Genomic DNA, 19,765 nt, shown 5'->3' on the forward strand with positions numbered 1-19,765 from the left:
TCAGCAATATGGATAAAGGTTCATATGGTGTAACCAAAAATATGTACAGGAGATGTATTAAAATATGATTTGTTACTTTTGTTTGCCTAGTTATACATTTTGTTGTGGTTTTATGACATTTAAGTCTTGAGTTGTTCCTGCAACAAGTGAACAAATTCCATAATTGCAGCTAATAGTTATATTTCTTAAATGACCTGGTGGTCAAACATTGGCTAAACTATTGATCTGTTTTCCAGAAACGTCGCCGTCCAACTCTTGGCCTACAGCAAGATGATAAACGCAGAGAAATGTTAAAACGGCACCCTCTGTCTGTAACTTTAGACCTGAAATACAAAGGTTAGAATTGGACCCCCCTCCTCCCCCCCCCCCCCCCCCCGCTCCCCCAAACCCCACCCCACATCCCTACCCTCATCATCAAATACAGAATTACAAACTGCAGGATCTACATTCCCTTCATGTTATCTAAAGTTGTGGAAACCAGTTGTGCAAGCACCAAAGGGAAAATGTTGTGTAAAATAAAAACTGCTGTTTTCACTTTAATATATTATCTCCATAGCTTTCTAGTGTGCTACAATCTTCAGACAGAAGTGTGTGTTGGTTTCAGTGTGTAACTGTCGTCTGTGTTTGTTAGGGTAAAACTGCATTAAAGTTTTATTTTACTGGGTCGATACCCATGTGCAAAATTTAAAAAGAACTCTAGCATTAGCTATCATCTTTTTTTTATTCCTTTGGCATATTGAAATTAGTACAGTATATTACAAATCAAACATTCTTTAGAAAATCTTTGTACGTTTTGCGTTATTCGTGGAATTTGTAATGATTTATAGTTTAGCATCTTAACATATGCCTGTTGCAAGAATCAAAATCTTCAATATAACATCTAGGGTAGGATTTTCCGACACTTCCCGCTGGCGAGGTCTTCTGTCCCCCTGAAGGCGATACCCCGCAGCGGCTTCCCCTGCGGTGGAGTGGGCAAGCCATACAAAATGCCACGGTTCTTGGCAAGAACGTAAGATCCCGCCAATGACAAACCACCTCCACCACAGGAAAACACACCATTATTCTGAACAATTTGTGATATTGGACACTTTCAGATGGGAATATTATAACTGTGCTTGTGTTCTTAAATGTTTTTCTAAAGCATCCCTGTTTTCACCATGTGTATGTTTAAGTCAGCATTAATCAGATTTATTGTTTGTTCCTAATTTACGGTTATCCTTCTCTTTTGGCAGATGGCAGTGTCCTTCACCTTTATTTCTACTATTTGATGAACCTCAATATAATGACTGTCAAGACTAAAGTGACCACAGCGACTGAAATGTCCATAGCTATCAGTGCAGGGTAAGGTCTGAAGGGAGTGAAACCTAAATATTATTCATATGTTGCATTAAGTCCTCTGGTTACAGCATTGTCATAAATATTTGGAGCTAAATGGTAGAACTTCGTACACATGTATGAATTAGGAGCAGGAGTTGACCATTCTGCCCCTCATGCCTGATCCACCAGTCAGTCATAGAATCCCTACAGTGCAGAAAGAAGCCATTCAGCCCATTGAGTCTGTCCCGACTCTCCAACAGAGCATCCCACCCAAGCTCTATCCCCACCTATTTATCCCTTTTTTTCTCTTTCTAGCTAGCTTCATCTTGTATTCTAATTTCTCTTTCCATTCTTACATCTTTAGCTATTCTTTGTTTTTTGTTTAAATATTCTGTCCAACCTTCTAACCTGCCGTTCAACTTTGCGGAATTGTGTGCTTTTCCTTTCAAATTGATTCAATCTTTTTACCCTCAGTTAGACACAGATGGTACATCCTTCCCCGAGGGTCTTCCTTTCTCCCTGTTCCCAGAGACTACAGTTCATCCATGAGTAACGTTTAGCTGGTCTATAATTAGCAATCCTCTACAATCCAGCCTGCCTTAACATCAGGCAGTAGAGTTTCCATTTGGTGAGCAATCAGGAAAGTGCACCTAAATGCGCTGGACATTCTGCTGGTTCAGTTGCAGTTCACATTTTCTTCAAGAAAAGTTATTTGCATAACCATAAAATATTCTCTGATCCAGCACAATCGGGTAGCATAATAAATCATAACTTCTTTCTCTTACCGTTAAAAAGTATACATTTATTTTTTCAAGGTTGTTAACCTGGCCCAATTTTATTAATGCTGTTGAAAGAATATTTATCGTGACAAATAAGCAGTTTAATATGTATCCAGTCCCAAATTTGTGATCAACCTGATTTAATATCATAGGAAATTGCCTTACTTTTAAAAATAGATTGAGTCAATTATTGTACCACATTAATTGGAGTACGCTTGTTATTTCCTTTGTAAATTTAATATTTTTTATCTGGGGGGATAAAAACCTTCAAAGACATTAATGCATCCGAAGAGAATTAGCGTAATTTAAAGAGCCTTCACTAACCAACAGAATCAGTCAATTTTGTATTGTGGGTGCGGTCTGGCCTGAGTGAATTGAATCTTGAACCAGTGTAAATATCATGGAAACCACAATGATAAGTATATAAATCACGATCCTTTTTGTGCTGATTCTGTCAATTCTGTCCTTATTGCGTTAATATTACAGGCATAAACAAGGGGAAACTTTTCACCCCAATCACTGAGTCTGTCACACGGGATCAAATCGGCTCCAGTTTTGTCATGCATGTTACCTTGGAGCTAGCTCAACCCTGAAGAGACTCCAATTACCGTCCCCCTGAGGAAGATAGTCACTGATTGATCATTAGACAAGTTTGGGTTTCAGCATTTGCAAGACAGGTTGCACAATTCATAAAATGTGAAGCAATAATGACCATTCCTCTGATTTTAATTTTAAGAGGCTTTTACAATAAATGGGACTACCTAGCTTGCCTTGGATCTAAGTCCCAGTTGAAATAATATAGATATATATTAGATAAATGTATTAATTACTGTTCATTTTTCTCATTTTTGTGATAGCTCCATTGTTTTTATTTTTAAAAATCTTTTGCAAATGCAGCGATCTATTGTCTCCAGCCTCACTACTGAGTTGTCTGTACCCTGGAGACCACGGCAAGAAGACTCCAAATCCTGCTAATCACTATCAGTTTGATAAAGTTGGGTGAGTTTCCTTCCATTACATTTTACTCCGATAAGCCTCAGTATATCAATTAAACAGCATCTTGTCATGAACTCGATTTTTATTCTGTCCCTGTGTGCTTTGTAAAAAGCATTCGGGGCACAAGATGTTCCAATACTGTTACTTACTGAATTCACTGCTCGCAACGCGGTCTCCTCCGCGTTGACAGGGTGACCACTTTGCAGAGCACTTCGCTCAGTCTGCAAACATGACCCCGTCCTTCGTGTTGCGTGCCATTTTAACTCAGCAACTTGCTCTCATGCCCACATGTCCATCCTTGGCCTGCTGCTATGCTCCAGTGAAGCCCAATGCAAGCTGGAAGAGCAGCATCTGATCTTGTGATTAGGCACATTACAGCCCTCAGGAATCAACATTAAGTTCAACAACTTTAGACCATGACCTTTCTCCTTCATCTTAAACCCTTTTTTTAAAATATCCCATGCGTTTATCGTCTGTGCAAAAACCCTCCCTTCCCTCTCCCTCCTCTCACTTTCCCCACCCTCCCACTTGTTCTTTTGGTCTTTAGGTTTCTACATCTTGTTGCAATTTCTCCCGGCGACTGTTTAATATCCAACACATTCCCCCACTCTTTAGTTCTGATGAAGAGTCAAACAAACGTGAAATGTTAATTCTATTTTCTCACCTTACAGATGCTGCCAGACCAGCTGAGTTTTTCCAGTATTCGTTGTTCTTGTTTCAGATTTGAACATCCACAGTATTTTGCTTAGTTTTATGCTCTAATGCTTGGTGTATTTTATCCTGCATAGTGACAATGACGGGACCTAATGGGCTCTATTTTACCATTGCATGGGCGCGAAAATGTGGTAAAGTCGGGTGTGAGGCCATTAACGCGATCCGCGTCCGCGCAGATGGCCACTTTACTGAGACCCGGGAATGGCCACGATCCAACTCGCGCCCGAAACGGGCGTAACGGTGATTTAAATGCATTTGCATGCATTTAAATTGAATTAATGAACTGCCCGTCCAACTTTATCAGCATTTCCCCCTTTACCATCACGTTCGCCGATCCAGAATTGCGCCAAAATGAACCTGCTGAATGAAAGTCTGAATCGGGCGCTCCAGCTGCTGAAGAGGCGAGTTCAGCGCTTCCAACGGCTCCCTGACTCAGATCGGTGGTGGGGGGGTGCGCCAGATCATTCTCTAGTTGGGAGGGGTGGGGCCAGATCGTTGTCTGGTTGGGGGGGGGTAGCAGAAGGGCTGATCGTTGTCTGGTTGGGGGGGGGCAGGGGGGGAGAGGGCCGATTGTTGTCTGGTTGGGGGACGGAGGGCCGATCGTTGTCTGGTTGGGGGGGGCAGGGCTGATCATTCTCTAGTTGGGGTGGTTGGAGGGCCGATCGTTGTCTAGTTGCGGGAGGGCGCGATCGTTGTCTAGTTGGGGGGTGGGGGGGCGATCGTTGTCTAGTTTGGGGGGGGGGAGGGGGGAGAGGCGGGCCAGATCATTCTCTGGTGAAGGGATGGGGAGGGAGGAGGTGGGTCAGATGTTCCTCTGGCAGGGGGAGGGCGAGTGAGGCCAGATCATTCTCTGGGGGGTGGGTGGGAGGAGGGGGGAGTGAGGCCAGATCATTGTCAGGGTGGGGGAGGGGGTGAGGCCAGATTGTTCTCTTCGGCGGGAGGGGGGTGCGGGGAGTAGGGAGGCGGGTAAGATGTATCTCTGGGAAGGGGGGGTGGCTCGATCGCTCGCTGGGGGGGGGGGGGGGGGGGGGCAGATGGATCTCTGGTGGGGGGGCAAGGGGGGTGCGCTGCCACTCTGGGCAATCAGTGGGGGGAAGGGGGTCACGATCAGTCTGGGTAGTGGCAGGGGGGTGGGTGGATAAGGGGGACAGTGATGTCTGTGGGGGTCATTGCTCCCGCTTTTCGCTCCCGAGCCGCCTTGACACGGGCAAACTTTTTCAAACTTTTTTCTAACTGCGTATGCGCAGCTCAGAACTTCGATCGTTTCGGGCACGCTAAGCCCCACTCTCAGTGCGAATGGGACTGGCGATTTTTTTATTCAGGCTGAGTGTATATGGGAGCGCCTGAAAGCAGATTTCCAAGTCGGATCTGAATTGCACCCAGATTCAGAACTTAGAATGAAAATAGTAAAATCGGGCCCAATAAGTCACCCAATTCAGTTCAACGGTCAGTCGGTTTTAGTCAGAGAGTCAGGAGCAGGGGAAGAAGTTCCATGCAGCTGAAGTGCTGCTGTTAGCTCAGAGGAGCCTGGCTGACGTGCTCCGGGTAGAGAGGGCTTGGGCAAAGCCCTGGATATCTGAAAGGGCAGCAGATGGTCGATGACTTCATGCTGCAGCCCATTGGGCAAAACCAACCCTTTGGAATAAGGTAACTCTTTGGAGCAGTGGTGTCCTACTTGGCATGGCTAAAGAACTAGGGTTGTGTCATTGAGTTGGTGCTGGAGTGCAGACTCGGGAATCCAGAGGAACAAAGTCTTGGGAGATAAGATTGAAACCCTGGGAGGGAGCAGTCGTTGAGGTGGTCCATGTCAGAGCGACTTCTGGAGGGAGTTCGGAGGCTAGATCTTCAAAGATGAAGGCATGCAATCCCTCAATAAGGAGACAGAGTTTTAACAAAATTGTTTAATCACAGTGATCACTGACATGTTGGTGGATTATAGAGAAATCCATGGGATTTGTCTTGGTCACATCTGCCATTTATTGTGCTTAACAACAGTTTGCCTGTTAATTCGCATGTATCTCATATTCATTCTAAATTTTAAAGTATAAGATAAATGTAAATTATTTTACCTTTCTGACTTTGTATAATAATGTTTATTTTTTGTTGGTTCAAAAACTGTGGGATCTTGTGGCTTTATTACCTGAGCAAGTACCTGGGATCTCCAACTTTGTCTACTTTAAACAAAATGTTACTGGTCCCTAACAGGACCATACCAGAAATTTGGGGTTCTTGGCCAGGATCTTAACAATTTCATGTCACAAATTCGTCGGACAAATATTGAAGTTTTTTGTTACGAATGACTTTGCTTGGTGATTGCGTTTGTGATGCGATGGCAGGATTCATTCACTGATTTTTCTAAGCACATGAGCAAAAAATAAATTGAATGGTCTTTCCTCATCTGTCTGGTTTGTGAATTGTTCAGCTAGCAGAGCGAGACATTCATCGAACCAGTCTGCACTTGAATAAAGTCAGATTCCAGAGGTGAAAAGACTGTTTGATTCTAGTTCTTGAAACTTAGATTTTTGGCAAGCCAAATCTGGCCTAAGAACAGAAATTTAGAGTCCAAACATGCTAATATGAAAACTCTATGTATTAATTTTAAAATATTTTCTCTAGAATCTTAACTTTCGGTGACTATATTGGTGAGCTGGGACACCCCTATGTTTGGGTTCAGAAGCTTGGAGGACTGCATTTTCCAAAAGATCAGCCACAGGTGAGTCCTTGCAGTTTAGAGAAGTGTCCATTAAAATGGTGAGCAACATACCAACATTTAACTCGGGTTAGGTTGAATCATGGTAGAGGGTTTTAAAGTGTGGAAGGAAAGAGACTCCAAGCAGAAAGACCATGTCATATCGAACAATGGAACTATTGTGAAAAAATTTCCTTCTGTGGATTCATTTAAGAAACAGTAAACAACCTGTGTTCTGTCTGCCATCGAGCAATTTTATATTAAGACAACTTTAGTCATAGCCAATAAGATGTTGAACAGCTGCATTAGGTAACAATCAAACATTGAGCCACCATCTCTGCTACCAGGTACAGTGCAACAACCATTTGATTTGGGGCACTAAGAATAGCAAATTCAACAGTACAGAAATTGTTTTGTATGTAGTAAAATTTCCTTTCCTTATCCAGCAAATGATTTTGTTGAATCTTATTAATCCATTTTTATTACTTTATATTCTCATTATATATTTTTATTTTTAAATGCTTCCGTCCTTTCATTTGTCCAACTTCCAAATCTCACTTCCCATCTTGTTTCCCCCTCCCCACTCCTCTAGGGCTGTCTGCCACATTCCTCAGGTTGTCCCTTGACACTCTGCGCCTTTGTTCTGCCATTTACACATTCCAATCTCTTAATGGACACTAATAGCACCATTCTAGCCTTTAACACCACCATTTATTTGACGTCATGGTCAATTACACATACCGCCCCCACCCTCACTCTTATAGTAAATCTTATCCTATTTTCTTTGTCTTCAGCTGTGACAAAGGGTCGTCCAGACTTGAAACGTTGGCTCTATTCTCTCTCCATGGATGCTGTCAGAGCTGCTGAGATTTTCCAGCATTTTCTGTTTTTGCTTTTGATTTTGTTAAAGTAATTCATTTATGTATACTCAGGGAGGTGAGAAATATTGTTGGGATAAAAGAAATGTACCCTGACTAGAGGGATGTGTCTGGTGGGTGTTCCCCAGGGATCTGAATTGAGACCTCAGTTTTTCACCATATATATCAATCGATTGCAAGAAGGAAGAGAGAGTTGTATTTCCAGGTTTGCAGATTACACCCAGTTAGGAGGCACAGCGCGTTGCGCAAGTGGGAGCAGGAGGTCAGAAAGGGATATGGCCAGACTAAGTAAGTGCAAAACTACAGCAGTTAAAGTTAAATGTGAGGTTTGGATCTGAGATGGGCAAATCATAATATTTTCATAATTGAGTGAGACAGGAGGAGCAAAGAGATTTTGATGTCTACACATACAAAGCATTAAAAGCTAGTGCCAAAAATGAAAGGACAAAAAGTAATCAAAAATGGTCCTGGCATTTATCTCCAGGGGATTTAGATATAGAGGGGAAGAAATTATGCTTCAGTTGTAACTCGCCTTTGTCAGAGGATTTTGGAAATTATTCTGCAAAATTGTGTCTTTGGAAGAGGTTCCAAGATTATTCTACATTGAGTCTTTGTGTTTTTTTTCTCTGCCCTTCCAACAGAAATTTGTGATGGCTGACAATTCTTTGAGTGCCAGTCACATGGAAACTACAATAAAACTGCTGCGTGTGAGGTTGCAGTCCCGACTGGCTCTGCAGAAGCAGTTTGCTTCACTTGGTGAGCATCAATGAACTGTTTCCTTTTCCAAGCTCCTAGGGATTAAGAACTAAAATGAGGTCTTCGTACTGATTGGGAGAGCGTGATGCCACAACAGAAACTGGGAACAGTTGTGATTGTGCAGTTTTCTCCCTGATTTTTGTGAGGGTAGTAATTTCTGTTTTTTCCTGGTTTTCTGATTGCACATATCCTGCATTCTGAGAGGGTGTCCTGCTCACTGGCCTCTGGCATTGCCATTCTGGGATAACCTGCAAGAGACATGTGAACCCCAGGACATTCTTTTCTCCGTTATTTCTTGGTTAGTTGTGTTTTTGATTTGTATTAGTCTGTTGCTTCTGTTCAGCACTTCACCACAGTAACGTGGTTTTCACCAATATACAATGCTTTTTCTTGTTATCACACATGTTTTTGTTATCACAAATGTTTTTGCTAGCGGAAGCCTGTGTTCACATTTGGTTTCCTACTGCTGATTTCTCTGGACTTCCTCTGATTTTCCTGGATAGTAACTATATTTTTGATTTACTGTTAAATTGAGAATGTAAAGAACCAATCTGGATAGATGTGTATCATGTTACATTTATACATCCCCTGTCCACTTGAGAACTTTTGCTATGAACTGGTTTAGTGGAAATACAAATTGCAAAGGAGCAAAAAGCAGCTAGAACTGATGTTCAAATCATTTACTACAGTTCCAAATTGACTGGCTCAGTGCTATAAAGATGCTGTAAAAGATTTGAAAATCTTTTGTTCCCTTGTGCTTCAAGTTTGAATGTTACGATTAATGAATATGAAAAGCATTGATATTGTTTTCCTACTGGAATCCAAATACCTAAAAGTCAACTAAGTTGATGCTAATTGCAGATTTAAAAGAAAGCTGGAAGCTTTTAATATGGCTCAATACTGTCCTGGTTTTATTTCATTTCATTGATAAGTGTATTGTGATTCAGAGGCAAGATTTTCCTATTTTGGATTTCCAGCTGCTGATTAATTATTATTATTTTACAGAACACAGTATTGTTCCAATATCCAGTGAATGTCAGCATCTTTTCCCAGTGAAGATCATATCTAGATTGATCAAATGGTGTGCCATTTCATATGAAGACTATGTGGTATGTGTACGTTTTTTACTGACAGTAATTCTGCCATCTCCTCCTCTTGATAACCTTACAGTTTTTCTGATGGCTTTCCCTTGTTGATATAACTGTGAGAATGAGTGTTCTTTGGCTTGAGACTTAACTGATTAGTATTACCATCAAGTGCAATGCTGTTCCTTCAAAGTTACAGTTACAATGTTCATACTTCAGTGTGACCTGTCACATTGCCTTCCATGTTATTTTTGACAGCTGGCAATTGAGTACCGTACCTCCGATCAGTTGACCCAAGGGTGACATATGCAGAGGTCGAGGAACAAAATTCTTATTCTTCATTTTCATTAGTGGTTAATATAGAGTTTGAAGGCCAAGGAAGGGACTGGTTTAATGGATGAAGAAGACTGGTAATCTTCAAAGCATTAATTTTTAACTTGCAGTCCATCTGTGTTCTCACATCCATGTTGTTCTACATTATTAATAAAGAATGCCAAGGCACTTCCATCAAGAAACAGCCAGAAATCCCCAAATATGACCTAAGGACTGAATCAGTATGACATGTAGCAGACAGTGCATTATTCTGTAGTTCAGCAAGAACTCCGTTCATCCTGGCCTACGTCTTATTTAAAAAAAGTGTGAAGTTTGGCATGTGCCAATCTAAATTAGAGGCTAATTGTAGGTAAGGACATTAGATGTTATGGAACTAAGGCAATAGATGGAGTTAAGATACAAATCAGTCATGATGTAATCAAATGGCGGAACCTACTTGTTATTGAGGGAAGATTGGATCAGAGAAATAATCAGTGAAGAATACCAAGAAATAAACAGAAGAGGACACTGGGAGAATCAGAAGAGACAGGCAAAAAGAGGGAAACTCTCCATTTAAAGCGATAGTCATTATTACATCCAATGTGAAATGCAGAAGAAGCTTCTTTGCTCCAGTGTTTTTATTAATTCATTCTTGGCATACTGACAATGCTGGTATTTGTTGCCCATCCCTTATTGCCCTTGCAAAAGTGATGATGAGCCGCCTTCCTGAATCGATATGTGGTGTAGGTACACCCACAGTGTTGTTAGGTAGGGAGGGGTAGGATTTTGAGCCTACCAAGGTAAAGATACAGGAATGCATTTCCAAGTCAGGATAGTGTGTGACTGGGGAGGATCTTGGAGGTGGTGGTGTTCCCATGTGCTGGTTGCCTTTGTCCTTCTGGGCAATGAAGGCCACAGGTTTGGAAGGTGCTGCTGAAGAAGCCTTAGTGTGTTGCTGCAGGGCATCTTATAGATAGATGGTACATATTGCAGCCAAAGTGCACCAGTGAAGGAGGGAGTGAATGTTTAAAGTAATGGATGAGGTGTCAATTGAACTGCTCAGCTGTTTTCACCTGAATGGTGTCAAGCTTCTTGAATATTAATAATGCTGCATTCATCTAGGCTCTGGACTTGTGCCTTGCAGATGATGGAAAGTCGCTCACTACACAATAACCGTCCTTGCAGCAATTGTATTTTCTAGCTGGTCCAATTAGATTTCTGGTCAATGGTGATCCCCAGGATGTTGCAGGTGGAGGATTTAGCAATGGTAATGCTGTTGAATGTCATGGGGAGGTGGTTACACTTTTGTTGGAGATGGTCTATGCATGGCACTTGTGTGGCATGAAGGTTACTTGTCACCTTTTGGCCCAAGTTTGGGTGTTGTCCAGAGCTTGCTGCACCCAGGAACAGCTTGCGTCATTATCTGAGGAATTGTGAATGGAAATGAACACTGTCCAGTCATCGGCAAACATACCCACTTTTGACCTTGTGATGGAGGGAAAGTCATTAAGGAAGCAGCTGAAGATGATTGGGCCTAGCACAAAGCCTTGGTGAACTCCTGTAGTGAAATCCTTGGGGCTGAGATGAGTAGTCTCACACCTATCTTCCTTTGTTTTAGATATGACTTCAGCCAGTAAAACGTTTCTCCCCCCGGTTTTACTGGGGTTCCTTGCATAATCGGTTAAGTATTGCTTTGATTTCAGAATCTAGAGTGAGATGAAGTAAGATGGGTGGAGGCTCAAATGGAGTATAAACATCGGCTCAGACCAAATTGTTGGTTTCTGTGCTGTAATCCTTATATAATTATTTTATTACTGTTCAGTCAAAAAAGTCATGTTGCATATTAAGTACTGTGCATTGAATCTGTTCCTGAGGTTAGAAGCTAAAGAATTAAATTCTTGATTTCCCTCTTAGGCTCTGCCTTTCACCAAACATGTCATAGAAGCAGGCATGGCTCAAGAGACTGACCTCTTCTTTTCTGCTTTTATAGAACGAGGAACAGGTAGGAGCCAAGTTCCATTAAAATGCCTGCAACTGAGGATATGAACCTGTATTGTGACAACTGCCTTTTACATTTTTGACCAAATATACAATTAGCATTTCTGCAGTAAAGTTTTACATATTTTGCGATCCCCAGGGAGATCAACAAACCAAAGGAACCAAATTTACCTAACTATCCCAACAAGAAAACTAATGGACAAGATTTCACATTTTATATCTTTAACAATCAACCAGAATCAGCAAAAATTAAGCATGAATTAGTGAATGAGTTACAGTCAATATAGACTATAAATTGCACATTAATAGATACAACAAAGATCTGTTGTATCTGTAATTCTGTTTTGGATTTACTAGACAGTCCACTTACTATATACGGCACTAATTTCAGCCACACAGTCTTCAAGGCTTTGAACTTTCTTGGGTAGAATTCCAGCTCCTTTTGTTCAAGGTTTTGGCCACCAATTCTCATCAAGTAGCAGCTCCCACGTAATCTGAGTTCCACAGGCACGTTAGTCATCCAAATGGCACATTTGTCTAAAACCTCCTCGACTCTGCTCAAGGCAGTCTTGATGGTGTGGGTCCACCCTGTGCACTGTATGCCAGGTCAGGTCATTCAATAACATTGTGTCAGAAATAGCTGCAACTGCTTTGATCTTGTTTGTTGCCAAATGAAGGGTTCAGCCTTCATTTTGTTCTGCCTGCCCTGCACCACTGAGTAACCTGAACTCAGATGGCTCTGTACCTTTTCTCTGGTTTCAACCAACCTTAGTTTCTTTAAGTTTGTGTTTTCCTAGAAACCTCAAGATTTGGTATTGCTTTCAGTTAGGGTCTGGCCCAAAAAATACAAGCTTTTAAACTATGGATACAATTTGAATTATCTGGTTTAATTTGGTAATTTTCAGTAATTCTGTTTTGGAATCTCAAAATAATCTGTTCACGGGTATATTTTGGTGACCATGTCACTTTGCAATAACCTCGCAATTGCTTAATGGTTATCAAGGAAACCAGACGTACATTGAACTGTGTCACTACATCTAATTTAGTTTAATAAAAGCAAATGAACACTTTTTTGGGTCAAAAATAAATCAGAGAAGTTTAACTTTACGGGTCTAAGGGAAGGCGGTGGTGTAGTAGTAATGTCACTGGACTAGTAATCCAGAGGTAATGATCTGGGGGCATGGATTCAAATCCCACCAAGGCTGACCTTAAATTCAAAAGTTAAATCTGGAATTAAAAGCAAGTCTCAGTAATAATAATCATGAAACCCTTGTTGATGGTCGTAAAAACCCATCTCATTCATGAATGTCCATTAAGGATGGAAATTTGCCATCCTCACCAGATCTGGCCTACACGTGACTACGGACCCACACAGGAGTGTGGTTGACTTTTAAATGCCCTCTGAACTGGCCTAGCCAGTCACTCAGTTGTATCAAACCACAGCAAAGTAATTTGCTTCCTAGCAGCACTGCATCATATGGACTGCAGCGCCCCACCACCACCTCGAGGGCAATTAGGGATGGGTAATAAATGCTGATCTAGCCAGTGATCCCCACATCCCATAAGAAAATAAATAAAAGGTTAATCAAACAAATAACTTTGGAGCGAATGAAATTTCAGTTGTCTTTACAAAGTGTGACCCTAATCGAAGCTAACATGCACCCTCAGTGACTCCATAACCCCCAAATAATTTATCATTTAATCCGTTTCACTTTTGCCCTGAAAGCAGGATTTTACTGAGTGCAACATCGGAAACTTATTCCTTTAGTACTGTTTCTTACAAAAAATGAGACAATGCAGATATTTTTTATTGTGACAATTTGAAATATATTGCCACTGTTTGTACTTCCTATCATTATTTAGTGTAAATACCTATCCTGGTTTAGCCAAGGTAAATTACACCCTGTGTTAAATATCTAACAACTCTTAAAATATTTGGCAGCATGTAGCAAAACTACTTGCTGCAAAATTGCTGCAAACTGCATACACACTAATACTTGGGTTACTCACCTTTATTAAGACTATAATATCAGCTTCTGTTAAGTAGCATGAGCCAATACAAGAACCACTGTTAAAATATTGAGGGAGCAAAATGGTTCTATTAAGAACCGTAAATTGTAACAGATGATAAATGTGACACTAGCACTGTAAAGTGCAAGAGTAACAGACTGCAAGTTGTAGTGGAGAGTGAAATTGCCTTTGATTAGAACATCTTCTGTGTTTACTTAATTTAAACGTTCATTGTTTACACTTAGCTAAGCTCCATGTGGCGATTGTGTTGAATCCTGGTTATTCTACCATACCCCCTATCTTCAGCATCTGTTTAAATTGGAAGGGAGAGAAATCAAGCCGTAATGATGATAATCTGAAGGTAAAGTGTTAAACTGCTAACTGTTATTTTGTGATTAGCAGGCTGTCAAAATCTTAATAGCGCACACTGTATGGAGTTCCTGTGATATCTGAATACTGTACCATACAAAAATCGGAATGCACATTTTCTTTACTTTTGGTCTTTTTTCCCCCCCGCACAGCTTTCCTGAAATTATTTGACTTGTTCCATTATTGCTGTGCACTTAAATTAGAATTAACTGTTTTACATATATGGTATTTATATAATCAATTTAGTACCATTCTAACAAAGTCGGGGTTGCGGGGGGGGGGGGGGGTGGTGAGGTAAGATTCCATTTTTAACTCGCCGGAGAAAATGGCACCATTCTCTTCCATTTTCATGTTCGCTTGGCACTTAGAATTTTTTGGGTAAGATCACCCCCTGAGTTTGCAAACAGCATGGTTTCAATATTGTTGATGAACAATACCGCAGATTTCCCATTGTGTTTTATACATATGAGTGTATCTGTTTATCCTTCTTGCTGTTCTCAAAACAAACTCTTTCTATTCAAATGTTTGAAATCTCAATAAATATTGGCGGGGGTCAAGAAGGAAGAAACATAAAACTATGCAGTTTTAAAATTTTGATACAGAAATGTTGCTGCAGCTTTGAGTGGATTCTGCAGACAGGACGTTTTCCTGATGCTAAAATTCAGCATCAACACTAAACATTTGCGGCAGCTGCACATTTCTGAAGCTGCTCTGCTGTTGTCGAATAACTAGAGCAAAAAAAAGGTCACCACTGTTTTTCTGTGGGATTGGAGGGGTGGGGGGAGGATTGGAGGATTCCTCCACAGTTAAGGTGTGCCTTTTGTTAATGAGCCATTAATACAGTTCAAGGAGCATTGCTGGCAGAAAACGTAGTAGTGTCTTTATATGCCCTGTTTATGAATAGAACTCCCACTCACCTGACGAAGGGGCAGTGCTACGAAAGCTAGTGGCTTTTGCTACCAAATAAACCTGTTGGACTTTAACCTGGTGTTGTGAGACTTCTTCCTGAGAAAACGTAGTAAACAGAATATCTCAGTGATGGTGGGGCCAGCTAGTCGCAGTAGTAAAACAAAAAGGACTTGAATGGGAAAAAATATTCTGGGTGTAGATTTTCATCAGAATTAGCCTCTTGTAACGTAACCACATCTAAGAATTTCACAGTAACTTCATTGCAGTGTTAATGTAAGCCTTACTTGTGACTAATAATCAAACTTACTTATCTAAGAAGGTTCACCGAATGCGATGAATTAAAGCAATTGTGGCTTGCCCAGTGTGAAATGTTCCTAACATATATTCATGACCACTCTCTAAAACTTGTACTGGGTGGCTCTGATTGTATCTATTTTGACTACTTGTGTGGATTGTTTCTTCCAGGCTATAGAAAGTGAAATTAACGTATGTTTCAAGGAATTGCTAGGCCCCAAACCAGGGCATCAGCTGCTAACAAATCAGATTCAACGTTTATGCATGTGTCTGGATGTGTATCTGGAAACAGAGACTCATGATAACAGTGTGGAAGGACCCAAGGAATTCCCACAAGAGAAGATGTGCCTGCGCCTTGTTAGGTAATTTTTGTTTTAAGTACCTTATGTAAAAAAAATCCTCCTCAGATATCCTACTTGCATGTCAGTATCAGACATCATATTTTTAACAACCTGCATTAAATTTCTCTGCTCCTGTTATAAAAGATATGACTCTCACTTCAAGAATAATAGCACAGGTGCCCATCAGTCCCTGTTTACCACACCCAAGTGGTAATATGTGTGAGCCCAAATTGACAGTCTGTTTAAAAACTGGATGCACACAGCCAAGTTCATTCTTGTCCTCACCTGTGCCTACATGTACATGCACCAAGCATGGTCACTGAATAATAGGAAACTTAGCTGATTTTTGTCTCGTTAATCCAGAGTCGCTGAGTGCACAGTAACGTAACTGTTACCCAAGCTGCGATTAACACACACAACACAGACTGAGGATTAAATCTGGGTGCTACCTAGTCTGTATGGCTTATCAAATCACTGTGTAAATCCATTAAAGATTGATTAATTGCGATGCAAAAATAAGTTAGCATTGTAGTGACTTGCAAAGTAAATCGCAGGTCAGAATTTTTGATTGTATTTGTTAGATTTAGTGCGGAATAATGTGTAAGTGTGTTTTGCAGTAGCATATTTATTTTAGTCATGTCATAGCTAATTAATGTGCTGCAGTGCATTTTTGCAAAATGGGCAGTATCAAACCTGAGCTCTCAGGAAAAACTAAACTGTTTGCTTATTGGATAAACCTTTCATCTGTGATGCCAAACAGTTTAGACATTTTATTCATTTCGGGATTTATTGTCCACCCCTAATTGTCCTCGAGAAGGTCATGGTGAATCATTTTCTTGAATACAGCCGAGTGGCTTGCTGGACCATTTTAGAGGACAGTTAGGAATCAACCACATTACTGTAGGTCTGGAGTTACATAGAGGCTACACTGGGTAAGAAAAATACATTTCCTTCCCTAAATGACATTAGTGAACCAAATGGGTTTTTCATGACATGCCAGTAGTTTTGTGGTCGCCATTGCAGATGTTAGCTTTTTCATTCCAGATGATTTAATTTTAAGTTAATTGAATTTAAATTCTCTGGCTGATGTGGTGGGATTTGAACTTGTCTCTGGATCACTAGTCCAGTGATGTAACCACTATGTTACCTGCTGAAAGCCCTAGATTTGACTTCCAGTCAAGTTTTGCTAATCTCAGCTGGAGAAACATTTAGGATTTAAGACATTATTCTTAGCCCCCACCCGGAGCTCAGAAGGGAAATGTATAGGATGTTTCCATTCCTCATCAGTAATCATTAACCTGTGCTGCAAAGTACATGGGAACATGATGTTCTCCACAATTGAATAATCTGCCAACCCATGTTCTAAGATCACATTAGAAAGAATGTGGCCACCGGAATGAGATAGCAGATAATTGTAGGCCATGGACCTTCAGAAAAAAAGACTGATGAGGTGGATTGGGGGGGAGGTGGGGGGGCGGGGTGCAGGTAGAAGAAAAGCCCTTAGAAATACCAAAAACATTTCATCATTAGTGAACCCGCTCCAAAGGTGTGTGGGTCAGATTGATTGACCATGCTAAATTGCTCCTTAGTGTCAGGGGGATTAGCATTGTAAATACTTGGGGTTACAGCGATAGTGCCTGGGTGGGATTATTGTCGGTGTGGGCTCAATGGGCTGAATGGCTTCCTGCACTGTAAGGATTCTATGAAAGAGGGAGAAACAATGAAATGTGCAAGTGTTGAATTACATTTAATTTATCCATTTTACTTCAAGCACTCTGAAACCCTCATGTTTTGACTCCTTCTTCCCCCTTTAGAGGTCCTAATCGAATCAAGCCTTTCAAATACAATCATCCACAGGGATTCTTCACACATCGATGAAGCAGCAGATCTTGAATGGAGCTCCTGCATGCAGCAGTCTGGTTAATTGTCAGACCTTTCACAGTAATTCCACTTAGAATTTTGGTGTGGAAGAAAAAACTACAAGCATCAGTATTGCAGCTCTGAGATTTGTGCATTGGTCAATAAAATTCAGGGGGGAAATACCACATTTTGTTGCAGAATCTGTTTTTTGTCTCCCAAGATTGAATCTGTTTGCAACTTAATTTTGGTATAGCTATTTTTGAGAAATATGTTGGCATTTGTTGTACAATTTCTATTTCAGTTGCATTTGAAACTGAATTCAAGTCAACATGTTTGAGTCTAAATTGCGAAGGACAGTTTTTAATATTTTTAAATGTGGACTTTTACCATTGAAGAGTAAAGATCTGTACAGCATTGAATTTCAAATTTTGTCACATGGCTAGCAAAGCAATTAGCCTTTTGTCTTGTACCTTAGAGCTGAAGATTTTTAGTAAAATAATTATATTCCCACAACCATTAAGTGCAGTGAGAAAATTATTTCAACAGTGTACTTCAACTTACAGCATCCGCGTTTGTTCCAAAATGATAGTTAAACTCTGGGGTGACTTAAAGCTCAAATGCTGCAAGCATCGTACGACTACAATTTTATGGACTAAAATCATACATTTCCTTCAAAATCTTTCATTTGACACCTGGGAATTATTTAAACAAAAAAGACAAAAAAACATCTTCACGAATCATTGTCGCAGCTTGCTGTCTAATGTGCTTCATTTTTATTTGTTCAGATTGATTTTTCCATCCCATTTGGCATTTTGCAGGTCAAATCTGATAAAACCTAAGGTTTAGATGGAGACATCTAACCTTTCCTCAACACCTGGTCAACAGTACAGCTCCCCCATTGCCACAGAATTGAACAGAGTAATGAAAGTACAAATAAAGAAACTGGCAATATTACAAGCCTGAAGTAAAAACAAGAAATATTGGAAATACACAATAGGCCAAGGAGATTTGAGCAGAAGAGATGAGTTAACGTTGTGGGTATGGACCCTAACAGAAATGATGAAAGAAACAGCTTGTCCTCATATATTCCCTTACACATCCTCAGGAAATCTCAAAGCACTTCGCAACAAATGAAAGGCTTTAAAGTGCAGTCACTGTTATAGGGCGATGCAGCAGTAGGATTTTGTATTTTTATTTTGTGGTACTTTCAAATTTACTCTATTGAAATTCAACTATAGCTCTGTTCACTTGTGTTTTTTGTAAGTCCTGCTTCAGTGCTTTTGTTGTCCCCCCAAGTTTAGTATTATTTACAAATTTGATTAATTTTCATTGAGTTTCTAAATTCTGATTGTTTATCTAAATTAGAATTAGTATTAATCCCTGCACACTCCACTCACTATATCTCCACAGTCCAACGTCACTCCATTATCTTTTACCTGCTGCTTAACCTCATCTGTGGAATTCAGCTGTTTTGTCCCATGTTTGAACCAAAGCTGCAATGAGATCTTGAGCCGAGTGGTCCTGGTGAAATCTAAACTGTTAGTGACAGGTTATTGGTTAGAATCCCTACACTGCAGAAGGAGGCCATTCAGCCCATCAAGCCTACACTGACACCAATCCCACCAAGGCCCTATCCCTATAATCCCACCATATTTACCCCGCTAATCTCCCTGATACTAAGTGGCAATTAAGAATGGCCAATCAACCGAACCCCCACATCTTTGGACTGTGGGAGGAAACCAAAGCACCCGGAGGAAACCCATGCAGACACAGGGAGAACGTGCAAACTCCACTCAGTCATCTGAGGCTGGAATTGATCCTGGGTATCTGACGCTGTGAAGCAGCAGTGCTAACCACTGGCACCGTGCCCCATTAATGCCACATGATAGCTTAGTCAATTACAACTTCAAACACTTTGTTGTTGATGATTGAAAGTAGATGGATGGGATGGTAATTGGTCAGATTAGATTTGTCCTTTTTTGTGGACAGGCCATACCTAAACAATTTCCACTTTATGGCAGTGCTGTATCTGAACAGAAAAAACTTGCCTGGAGGACTAGTTATGAGCACAAGTCAATAGTTCTACAGCCGGATTGTATCCCATTGACTGCAGTAGCTCAAGAAGGCGGTTTATCACTGACTTCTCAAGGAAAACTAAGAATGGGCAATAGATCTTGTCCTTACCAATGAAGACCACATTTTATGAATGAATTTTAAAAATTGTCAATCACCATAACCTTTGCTAATCCAGTATGTTTATTGGTATCCCATGAAGTGAATTAAATTGGTTAAAGACTGGTTTCTATGAGGGTGGGGAACTCAAGACGAGACTGAAATGGATTTTCAACTTGGTACTTCTGGCTAAAAATGGCTACAAATGCTTCAGCATTCTATTTACATTCATATGCTGGGCTCCCCAGCACTGAGGGTGTGTATTCTTATGAAACCTTCACCTCCT

General features: G+C 40.7%; 1 protein-coding gene across 2 annotated transcripts in view; it reads left to right on the forward strand.

The window, feature by feature from the left end:
* The window catches only part of thoc5 (THO complex 5), a 38,008-nt gene extending 20,185 nt beyond the window's left edge, over nt 1-17,823 (forward strand). For both annotated transcript variants that reach the window (XM_078227392.1, XM_078227391.1), the window contains 10 exons: nt 237-336; nt 1,233-1,341; nt 2,994-3,095; nt 6,423-6,519; nt 8,015-8,129; nt 9,135-9,238; nt 11,441-11,528; nt 13,780-13,895; nt 15,278-15,468; nt 17,262-17,823. In XM_078227392.1, coding sequence (XP_078083518.1) covers nt 237-336; nt 1,233-1,341; nt 2,994-3,095; nt 6,423-6,519; nt 8,015-8,129; nt 9,135-9,238; nt 11,441-11,528; nt 13,780-13,895; nt 15,278-15,468; nt 17,262-17,325 — 1,086 coding nt within the window. In that variant the 3' untranslated portion in view covers nt 17,326-17,823. The remainder of the gene's footprint in view (nt 1-236; nt 337-1,232; nt 1,342-2,993; nt 3,096-6,422; nt 6,520-8,014; nt 8,130-9,134; nt 9,239-11,440; nt 11,529-13,779; nt 13,896-15,277; nt 15,469-17,261) is intronic.
* Nucleotides 17,824-19,765: the final 1,942 nt, after the last annotated feature.

This window comes from Mustelus asterias, chromosome 13 (genome assembly GCF_964213995.1).
Source record: "Mustelus asterias chromosome 13, sMusAst1.hap1.1, whole genome shotgun sequence".
In the NCBI taxonomy this organism is placed as follows: Eukaryota; Metazoa; Chordata; class Chondrichthyes; order Carcharhiniformes; family Triakidae; genus Mustelus; species Mustelus asterias.